General features: G+C 42.8%; 1 protein-coding gene across 2 annotated transcripts; it reads right to left on the bottom strand.

The window, feature by feature from the left end:
• Positions 1-2167: 2167 nt before the first annotated feature.
• Positions 2168-11106, bottom strand: cebpz (CCAAT enhancer binding protein zeta). Of its 2 annotated transcripts, none has more exons than XM_021600159.2 (17): positions 10762-11106; positions 8285-9810; positions 6944-7175; positions 6585-6732; positions 6275-6363; positions 5990-6043; positions 5684-5786; positions 5443-5511; positions 5293-5359; positions 5022-5128; positions 4846-4912; positions 4500-4696; positions 4316-4333; positions 4098-4193; positions 3934-3998; positions 3681-3762; positions 2168-3300 (listed from the first exon to the last, which is right to left on the bottom strand). In XM_021600159.2, the coding sequence occupies exons 1-17, from the start codon at positions 10933-10935 to the stop codon at positions 3155-3157; spliced, it is 3240 nt and encodes a 1079-aa protein (XP_021455834.2). In that variant the 5' UTR covers positions 10936-11106; the 3' UTR covers positions 2168-3154. The 2 variants fall into 2 exon arrangements, with proteins under 2 accessions (XP_021455834.2, XP_021455833.2); XM_021600158.2 differs by having other exon boundaries at positions 4298-4333; positions 10762-11104.
• Between the last annotated feature and the right edge of the window lie 391 nt (positions 11107-11497).

Raw genomic sequence — 11497 nt, 5'->3', positions numbered from 1 at the left:
GGTTGATTGGTAAGATTGTGATTCCTATTTCATTACTATGTCAGCTGGCAGGTCATTTGCCAATTTAGCAGACATCACAAACATTCCATGTCATAGACATGTATGCAATATACATGTATGTCTGACAGATTGTGATAATTGAATGGATCATTTTGCACGATGAAAGAATGTTTAGAAGTTGTGAAGAGTATGACAGTTTCACTGAGAATCAACTCTGATCAGTTTTAATCAGCAAGTCATGTGCATGTAGCTATTCCGCAAATTGTAGACAATTGTACGTACGCTTTTGCACACATTTGCCAAAACACATGCAATTTGCTTAAATGAATAAGAAATTCAAATCTGGTGTGAACCAGAAACCAATTGTTCAGAGATTTGAGCTTATTGTTTTGAAAGAAATAATTATCTTTTCGAGAATTGAGCCAAAGCCATTGAGAAAATCTGTAATACATTTGTCCAAATACTTTCTTCAAATGGGGGGACTAGAGACATAAAAATACTTTCATTTCTAAACGGTAAAACAGTCCGAATTCACTGTCTGAATTCATATGAAGGGGAGTGTAGATCCCGTTATAAACATTTCACATAATAGTTCATTATACTAAACAGTCGTAATGCATTCGTTTTTTTAAAAAGCATAGAGGTTAATCTATCTGTGAGCACAGTTGCTTAGGTGTGGTCTCTCACCTTGGTGAAATGGAGATCTGCGGTGAAAATAAGATCCTCTCCTCCTTAAAAATGCAGCCCACTTGGAAATGCCTTGTTTCCTCCCTACTAGGGTATCTTTGCTCTAAGGAGGCAGATAAGCACAGGTGTGCATACAGACTGATGATCCTATGGTGATATGAGAATAGACTAAATAAATTACTTCGGTAATTGAATTCCTCCCTCCCTCAATCATTCCTGTACTTTTTTTGGACCAAATTAAATTGATTTATCATGCCCTGCCTGTTATATCTTGAGTACAGTGTCCCCTTGTGGTGAGTCCTCGCAGAAAGGCTTTCACACCGCCCTGCATAGTGGTCGTCACTAGTTACCACAGCCACAAAGCCATAAACCCCGCTTATTTCCTCAATTTATCTTCTTAAAAATGGATTTTAAAACTTCACCCTAACCTTATGCCTAACCCTAACCTCAAATTAAGACCAAAAAGCACATTTTTGTTTTCATGAATTTCACAATATAGACCTAGCCAATTTTGACTTGGTGGCTGTGCTATCCAGTTGAAACCCTGTATGCCTCATCTGTGTGTCCGTACTGCACAGAAAGGTAGGTTGTTATTACAACATAAAACCGATATTACAATATATTTAATTTGTAATACGACAACTATTTGTTTTGTTAGGATATGTGTACTGAAAAGTCTGGGTTGTCAGTGCTTACGCGTCTTCTCTGCTGAAATAAACAGTTGTCTGTCTTAATCGGGTTCCCATCGAAGGCACTGCATCTCAGTTCGCGTCACGACAGTCTCTGGTTCGAATCCAGGATGTATCACATCCGGCCGTGATTGAGAGTCCCATACGGCGGCGCACAATTGGCCCAGTGTTTTCCGGTTTTGCCCGGGGTAAGCCGTGATTGTAAATAATAATTTGTTCTTAACTGACTTGCCTAGTTAAATACAGGTTAAAATAAAAAAAGGCTATGAATTTGGATTGAATCAAAGATCATGGATACACTAACAAGATGACATGTCTCTCCGCCCTAACACTTGGAGTTGTCCAAAAAGCGGCACCGTACTAGCTCCGCCCATCCTTTCTTTGGATTGGTGGATAGATCTCGTTATTTTAATGTTTTTGAAAATTCGTTTGTTTACGTCAACCGCCCGTATTCAATGGAGAGACGCTACTATATATGCATATCCGACAGTTTTTCTTAGTTGCCGGGATGTCACGTGTCTTACATATATCAGTACACTCTTAACGTAACATTTCGGAACTTGTATTCGATCAAATAAACTTAATGTAGCTTCCATACAAAAATCCTTGCTTGGTGGGCGAAACAACGCCAACTGCTGGGAGACAGATTTCCCGCCGAGTTGGACCTCTGATTGAAGGCATTGTGATAGGCTTTGTGAGGTTCTCCGTCTTTCCTAAGTGGCCCCGACCATTTGGCACTGTTAGCAAAGAGACTGATCAAAGGAGTAGTACTACTTGAAGTGACAGGTGTGCTGGGTGCTTATGGTCTTCTTTTTTTTTTATTACAAGATGTACACAAGTCATGGTAACATTTACATTTTATATAGAAATGACATTTGCCATGTACACTGACTATCTTGGGCTATGTACACCGTTGCTTTGTAACAAAATGTTCATTTATTTTTATTTCAGAAACAGTATGAACAACATACTGGGTACGGGCTGTAGACAGTTCAAAACATACAAACTTGAAGAATCGTTCCAATTCCAAACCGCACAGCAATAAAATTGGCACCAAATAATAAAAATCTCCAGTTACAATTATTACAGACCAGACATTATAGTATGCTAATGTTTTCATTTTGTATTTACCTTGTATAAACCTATACAAAATATTGAAGAGTTGAAATGTCAATACAGAGAATATGGCTGTGTTTACACAGGCAGCCCAAGGTAACTTCAAAGCATGACAGCCCAATTATGGGTAAGAGCTGATCTGATTGGTCAATAGTTCAATTAGTGGAAAAATAATCAGAATTGGGCTGCCTGTGTAAACGCAGCCTACTTGATTTTACACAGGCATGAAGTAGTTTCTCCAATGATCGGTAGAACAAACCAGGAACTGTCAACAGGTATAGATAAAGGCAATACAGTTTGCACTAATGAACACACCCCTGGCATGTCACCCACTTGCTCTCAAATCCCATTAACCCTGGCATATTCGTTGGACTTATTAAACTGGAGACAGAATAATAGTGTTAGGCTGCATTCACACAGGCAGCCTAATTCTGCCCCCCCCCCCCCTAATCTTTCAGAGCTGATTAGTCAACAGACCAATTAGTGTAAAAAAAATCTGAATTCGGCTGCCTGTGTGAATGCAGCCTAAAACACCATCACTTTGTCTGTCCAGCAAATATCCCAGGGTTTATGGGATTCGAGAGCAAGACCTTGAAAGATTGTTCCAAGAAGGCGTAGAGCATGAACATAAACTTAAGTGATCTTAGGTTCAGAAATGATTACTACTTCTTGAAAGTATTTTTGCCAGCCCTTGATTTGCCAAACTGTTTCTTCTTGTTAAACATGGCCTTCTTCTTCCGTAGGGTCTTGACATCTCTACCTCGGACCCAATCGTCTCTCTGGGCCTCCCACTTGAGCTGCCTGACACCTGGGGGAGAAGAGCAACTTACTCTGCATCCTCTACTAAAGTTTGGTCATCTACTGTATTCAACAACCTGTTTGATATGAAATGTACCCTGACGTGGACTGAATTCAGTACTGTCTTAGGGTTGGTTAACTGTTAATCTCTCAAGCATGATGGAGCTATCTATTTTGTGCAACTTTGACAGGAACACTAGTGACTGAGTGTGCTCCAAACTGCTGTGAAGTTACTGACTCTCTCCATGTGGATATGCTGTAGTATCTAGCCAACTGAGTAAAGTAATTTACACAATTTGGCTTTTTTCTTCTTCTGTCAGGTGGCACTAACTGTAGTATTCAATAAGACATGGGACATGTTTAATAGACTGTATTTAAGCCAAGGCTTACCTGCTTTGTCCTTGTTGGCCATGGCATTCATGCCGATGTTGTCAAACTTTGAGCCAGCATTTTCATCCAACATAAATCCAAACTGGGGAAAAAAATGAAACAGACATTTAAGCATTCAGTGATATCCTTTTAGTTTCATTTACAAGAAACTCTTCAACAAACTGATGGGTAGCATAACCGTAATAGGATAGCCATCAGCACGCCAACTTAACATTGGGAGATGTGAGAAATATGGTAGGCATGACCATCTCACCTCTTCAGCAGATGCAAACATGGCTGTGTCCTTCTTTCCTTTGTGTTTCTTCCCTGGTTTGGAACCTACAAAATGGAAGAATGTCGAAATGTCAGATTAGATTCTACACTTCTAAATGAGACTCAGAGCAGTTCAACAGTACAAATAGAGGCCCAGCTACTAACCTAGAGACCCAGTGTGGTTAAGATCCTCTGATGCCTTCCTCTTGCTCTTTTTAGAACCTGGAGTGATGTTTGGAACCTCCATCTCATCGTCGGAATCTTGAGGGGAAAACAATATTTTTGAAGAGTCAACTTTTTAATAGCCATTCAAAATTAGGCCCTTTTGAAAGTAATTTATGTTAAGAAAATTGACTTAAAATTACCACCAAAAGCAAAATCACCATCATCAAGTTCTGGAACTGAAAGAGACAAGAAATTAGAGTAAAGTCTACACTCGTGGAGCCATGGGCTAGTGGGACTTTCCACCATATTTCATAAACCAGTCATTTCATTTCAAACTAGTCAAGGGAAGTGAACAATTGCACACTGTAGGAGGAAGGAGAGATAATTGGGAAATAAACATACCTTCCTCATCATCATCCTCCCCAGCGGGGTCCATGAAGGCCCCTCCCTCCTCCTCCAGTTCATCTCCAAAGTCCTCCTCGTCCATACTGCCAAGGGACACCTCCTCATCATCCAGATCACCATCCAAGTCATCATCCAGGTCCGACTCATCCTCATCTCCACCCTTCTTCCCCTTCTTAGATTTGGTCTTAACATTGCTGCAACATGCACAAACACAACATGTCAGATATATCATTCAGTATAAACAAAAACAACACTGGGAACCATTTCAATGCCATGTTTGATAGGTGTACACATGAATTACTGATGATATCTGAATGCAAAGCTTTATCAAACGTGTACTTACCCTGCAAAGTCCAGGTCTGTTTCATCAATTGGCAAGTCAGTGAAGTAACTGTCTCCCTCGTATGAATCTGGATAGGGCGAGAAGGCAACCAAAGATGAGCCTGAAGTCTGATATACAATTGACATATTTCCTGAATTTTGGCCAATAACAGTTTATTTCAGAGTCCTTGAACTTACCGAGCAGAGTCTCAAACTCATCATCGTCCACGTCCTCCACACTCTCGTTATCTCCATCTCCTCGTGGCCGACGCAGTGCCTTCTCCGCTTCTCGTTTCTTGAAGAACCTAGCGTGGGGAACAGGGCATTTAAAGACAGCCCAGAACTTGAATCACTCAAAACAATGGACCATTACATTTTCTTTGCTGCCTTATTCACAATATATACATATATTTTTTTTAATCTGACAGTGTTACTCAAAAGGTTCGTCTATATAATCATTGTTACTCACCGATAGAAGAAGACCTCATCCACAGGAATCTGACTCTCCTTATTGGACAGGAACTCCTCACAGTTCACTGAGAGAAAGAAGACTTGCCTTACTTCTGCTCAATAAAGCGACCCCTTTATCATCCTTTATAGTGATTCAAAAGACACTCACCAGGTAAATTGTGGATGTTATTCATGGTCAGCTTCTGTTTGGGCTGCATAACTGTAGCGTCTGTGTTTTCTGTGAATGATTGAGATGAAAACAGTTTCAACCAAGACGAAAAGGTAGGGTGAATAACTGATTTGGGGAATGAACTGAGACCAGACAGTTGACTAATAATGTGAACCGGGCAATGAAATCCATTTCTGGTGGACTGAGAGAAAAAGGCAACTGAAAATGTTGGAAATATTACGTTTGCCCTTCAGTTGCTTGGGATTCCTGAAGACGAAGCGATCCAAGAACTTGCTGAGAGTGAAGTCCTGGAGAGGGTCTCCTGTGTAGTTGATGAACTCTCCCTGAGGACATGATGCAGAGGGGAAAGGGATGAATTAAACACAGAAAAACTCAAGTGGTAGTCAGAAGGATAGTGAGGGCTAGCCCCGATACCCACTTGGGCCCATTGCTACACAGGCAACTTCTTTGTATGAATATTTTGGTAATAAGCACAAAGTTTCCCCATGCATATATATATATATATATTTTTAAAGTTGATTTTTACCTGTAGGATCGTCTTGGCGAACAGTGACACTGATGGGTGGAAATGTGCAGAGAGCTGAGGGGGAAAGACAAGATGTAAAATAACAACATAAGTGGATTCTCCTATGGTACAGTACCTTTTCTCAAGCAAGCCCGTAACACAGAGCACCTTTCTCTCGTCACACAACGACTGCGTCCCAAATGGCGCCCTATTATCTACTGCAATATGGGCCCTGGTCAAAAGTAGTGCACTATATGGGGAAAAGGGTTCCACCTGGGATGCGCCCAATATTGTCATGAGGCTCACCCTTTGCAGCTCCCATAACGTGGTGTGGTCAGCCCCACAGAATAGGGGGTTTCTGTGTAACGGGTCGTAGGTATCCCTACTCTTCCCACCTGGACAACAAAAGAACGAGTATGCATGAAGAGGGGGAAAGGTGACCACTGAATATAAAGGAGTCACAATCAAAACATAATTATATTTACATTACAACACAAATGCTTACAGTAATTACAACACAATAATAAATACATTTATAAGTATCTGGGTGTAGGATTTCCCCAAATATGTGAATGGAAAATAATGTTAAGGGGGTGGTCTTAATAATAAATCTCACCTTCAATGTTTTGGTGATGTACCCACGACGATGCAGTGGGCTTCGGAATGATCTCACGCTGTCCTTCCTCCACCTTATCTGCATCTACAAACCTCTCCTCATCATCCTCTTCTTCCTTAAGATCTTTGAAATTCTCCTCTTCACCATCCTGCAATCATATGTGAGATCAAGTGACATGATGACAAAAATCATTAGAATAAATTAATCTAATGGCTGGTTTCCCAAATATAGATTAAGTCTAGTCCTAGACTAGTGTTAGACTGTGCCTGGGAAACTCTCCCCAAGAGTTCCATTATGTGATTGTGCACAATATGAAAATAACTAGTACTTTATGCTGATGTCATTGAGCTTGTCCTTACCCCACACTCCTGCAGCAGCAGCTTGAGGCCTGGTTTGACCTTCATGACCTCTGATACAAGGAAGAGAGCCCCGCAGGCAAATGTAGGGTTCTGCTCACAGCTGACCTGCAGAAGCCTCTTCACAAAGCCTTTGACCCGCCGCAGGACGATGTCTGCCTTCAGAGACTTGTACAGCAGGTTGAGGAACATACTCTGCCTGGAGCACAGAGTCAGACCTGGGTCCATGAGCTTCCTGTAAACCAGAAAACATAGATGCATCAATCAAACATCATGATCATTGTATACTAAACAAAAATATAAAACGCAACATGTAAAGGGTTGGTCCCATGTTTCATGAGCTGAGTTGGTAGAGCATGGCGCTTGCAACGCCAGGGTTGTGGGTTTGATTCCCACAGGGGACCAGTACGAAAAATAACAAAAATGCAAGCACTCACTGCTGTAAGTCGCTCTGGATAAGTGTCTCCTAAATGACTCAAATGTCAAATAAAAGATCTCAGAAATGTTCCATATGCACAGAAAAGCTTATTTCGCTCAGATTTTGTGCAAAAATATGTTTACATCCCTGTGAGCATTTCTCCTTTACCAAGATAATTTATTTACCTGACAGGTGTGTCATATCAAGAAGATGATTAAACAGCATGATCATTACAGAGGTGCACCTTGTAGAGCATGAAATCGACATGATGACAGCAGGAATGTCCACCAGAGCTGCTTCCAGAGAATTGAATGTTAATTTCACTACCATAAGCCGCCTCAAACATTGTTTTTGAGAATTAGGCAGTGCGTCCAACTGGCCTCACAACCGCAGACCACGTGTAACTACGCCAGCCCAGGATCGCCACATCTGGCTTCTTCACCTGCGGGATCATCTGAGACCAGTCACCCGGACAGCTGATGAAACTGAGGAGTATTTCTGTTTCTAATGAAGCCACTTTGAGGGGAAAAATGTATTCTGATTGGCTGTGCCTGGCTCCCAAGTGGGTGGGCATATGCTCTCCCAGGCCTACCCATGGCTGCGTTCCTGCCGAGTCATGTGAATCCATAGATTAAGGCCTACTGAATTTATTTAAATTTACTAATTTCCTTATATGAACTGTAACTCAGTGAAATTGTTGTGTATATTTTTGTTCAGTACAGTCAACGGTATGTTTACTATAACACTGACTAAGAAAGTGCAAAATTAGGTCCCATGACTAAATACTATCAAGTTAGTATAAATTAGACAACTATTAAGAAACAGACAGCCAACAAATTCACATGTACATTTTTTTGGGACAGGATTTGATACAACATACAGCCATTCTTCTTGATCACACCAGCAAGTCTAGAAGTGCAGTTTACCTGTAGAGCGCCACATAGTAGCGGTCTGAGACGATCTGCTGAGAGTCCATCACCTGGAAGAGCAGCATGAGAGCCTGGACGGCAGTGTTGAACTTTGCCAGGTGCACTACTTTAAACAGCGTGTCCAGCTGCTCCTTCACCTTCTCGTCCCCGGCCTTGGCGTAGGGATAGGCCCTGTTCACGCCCGACAGCAGGGCGCTCAGCATCTTGGACTCCACATCCTTCTTCTTAATGCAGGCTCGGAAGAAGGAGAAGTAGATGGAGATGAGTTTGCTGGCCAGCTCGGCCTCGTCGTGGTTCAGCAGCACCTGGTTGAGGAAGCACACGGCGTAGTACTGGGCCTTCAGGTTGATGTTGGGCCTGAACATGAGGCGCTCCACCTCACTGCACACCACCGCCTTCATGTTGGGGTGCTTGTGCAGCAGGGTCTCCAGCAGGTACGAGGCCTTGGCTGCCGTCTTGTACTCAGGGTCTCCCAGCTTGTTGACCACCTGGATGAGAAGGGCCCTCTCCTGTTCGGGCCGGTTGAGCAGCAGCTCGTGGGCAGTGGCCAGAGACTTGGCCTTGGTGGTTGCCACCGTGTCGTGGGCGAGTTCGTCCAGGGCCACCACGAACTCGGCCACGTGGTACTTCAGAAGGTGCTCAAAGTACCACAAGACGAGGCGGCGGTCGCGCGCGTCCTTGTTCCCGCTCGCCTTCTGCTCCAGCTTGTCAAAAGGATGCTGGGCGAAGGTCCTGAGCTTGCGGTTCACTGGCAGCAGGTCAGACATGAAGAGCTCTCGGAGAGTGTCCAGAGCCATCAGCCCCTGTCTGCGACTACCCTTCTTCTTCACCATGGAGACCAGGTTCTCCACATGCTCTATGCTCTGTACCGGGGCATCCTGGATCAGAACTGTCATGGCTGCCATCCTGTCAGCCAGCGTGCCTGCGGAGACCACATTTTTCATCCAGGCTGAGTTGGCCCCCTTCTGCATGTTCTTCTTGCTCTTGTAGAGCCCTGTCTCAGCCTCAAACAGCTTTATAGCCAGGGCCTTGTACTGGGAGACTTGAGACTCATCCTGTGGGTTAGAGGTACCCTCTGCAGTGTACTCCAGGTCAAACCACTTGCCACCTGGTTTGATCAGAAGCAGCTGCCTCAGCTGAAACTCAAATACGTTGGCATTTAGTTTAGCTTTCTTTCCAGTGGCTGGGACGCTGGTTTTTGCTGTCTCTTTATTTTTCTTATTCTTTGTCTCCACTGTAGATGTGACAGGCAGGTCCTTGCCTTTAGGCTCTGGTTTGGGCTTCTGATCACCTGACTTGGCTTTCTTGGCATCAGCCTTTTTGCTCTCCTTTTGGCTCGCCTCTGCCTTCTCTTCCTCTGTAGGCTCATCTGGGATAATCTGTTGGTCTTTGTATGAGCGGATGCCCAGCTTGGTGATGAATGTCTCCAATTCGCCAGGTTCCAGGTCATCTATGGCTCCTTTCTTTCCACCGTCGATCAGCTCGTTCTCATCAATGATGGCGTCAAGCAGGGCAAAGTCAGCCTACACCAGCACAAGAAAAAAGCCAAGAGAAAAAGAGGTGATTGAACAGTCATGACTTGTCTGAACATTACCGAGTAGAACCACTTGCAAGCAGCTAACGTTAGTTATATTGTACCTTGCCTGGAAACATCACCAAGTACAACCACTTGCAAGCAGCTAACGTTAGTTATATTGTACCTTGCCTGGAAACCCGACGTTGAATTGTATTGAATTCTACATCGAGCAGACATTTGCGTTTGAATCTCACAGACCTCTAACAAGCCAGAATGAGTAAAATTATATTTTAACTTAGTTAACAGTTGTCCGTTCAGTTGGTCCTCTGTGATACAATATATCCACAGGTAACGCTAAATCACAATCAAATCCACAACCGGACGTTCAGAGTTCTATAACCTGAAGCATGCTCACAAAATGATAATACATGCAGGCCAAACATGTATACGTGCCGAACTTGTGCACATGTTTACATGGTTCTGCGAATGCTTCAGGGGATATTAATCTGAACGTACAATGAGCGCTTTGATACGGTGATTTAATTATACATTCCTGTGGATATAGTGTCTTGCATTCCTACCGTCAAAAGACCAACATCCGTAACAACCGGTAGAGTATGTTTAAATGTATATCTATCTATTCAACATACTGGCTTGTAGAGGTCGTGAAGAAACGTTCCAGATCCAAACACTCATTTCTGCACGACGTAGAATTCAATGCAATTAATCGTCGGGTTTCAAGGCAACTAGCTAGCTAAGTTAGCTACCTAGCATCATCGTCAATAACTACTGACAGTGCTAGATAAAGCGTAGCAAAGTCGAACAAATACAGAAAGCATTAACAGTTGAACAAACAATTTATTCGATATTTTGGGAGAAAATGGCACGTGTTTAGTGGTAGCAGCAGGATAAATGTGCTAGTTAGCATGAGGTGCTAGCCTCAATTAACGTTACTTACTCGGGTTCCACCCAAACGTAAAACCTCGTCCAAATTAAATTCCTCGTCCGGTTGAGGACCATCTCCATTGATTTCTTCTTCCTCATCTCCGTCGTTGTCATTTTCAAACTCGTCCTTTACATTTACAAAATGTGTTTTGGCTAATGCCTTACGGTTCTTTCCTTTCGGTGCCATGCTGAAAGCAGCATGTAGAAAAATGACAGGACCTGGAAGGAAAGTGTGTACAGTAACTGCCTTACTATCGTCGAAAGCAATTATTTGTGATCTTCATATCCAGCTTGATTTCAGAACAAGATTCGTGTGTTTTATTTTGTTATCCAAAACCACATGACTAGTAGTGTATAGGATTTTCTGGATTATATTTCTGATTTATATGTATCAAACAGGACTGTTTGAACTAAAGTTCAAAGTTCACAAGTCAATTCACTCACTCACCCGGGGCACCACGCCATGTAAAACAAACTAACCCAAATATTGTCCAATCAGAAAAGTAGCGGTACTGGGGTGCAAAGGAGCAAAATAAATAACAATATATGGTGATGAGGTAGTTGGATGGGCTATTTACAGATTGGCTATGTACAGGTGCAGTGAGCTGTGAGCTGCTCTGACAGCTGGTGCTTAAAGCTAGTGAGGGAGATATGAGTCTCCAGCTTCAGTAATTTTTGCAGTTTGTTCCAGTCATTGGCAGCAAAGAACTGGAAGGAAAGGTGGAATTGGCTTTGGGGGTAACCAGTGA

Source organism: Oncorhynchus mykiss, chromosome 4 (genome assembly GCF_013265735.2).
Source record: "Oncorhynchus mykiss isolate Arlee chromosome 4, USDA_OmykA_1.1, whole genome shotgun sequence".
Classification (NCBI taxonomy): Eukaryota; Metazoa; Chordata; class Actinopteri; order Salmoniformes; family Salmonidae; genus Oncorhynchus; species Oncorhynchus mykiss.
This window is presented reverse-complemented; position numbering and strand designations above follow the sequence as displayed.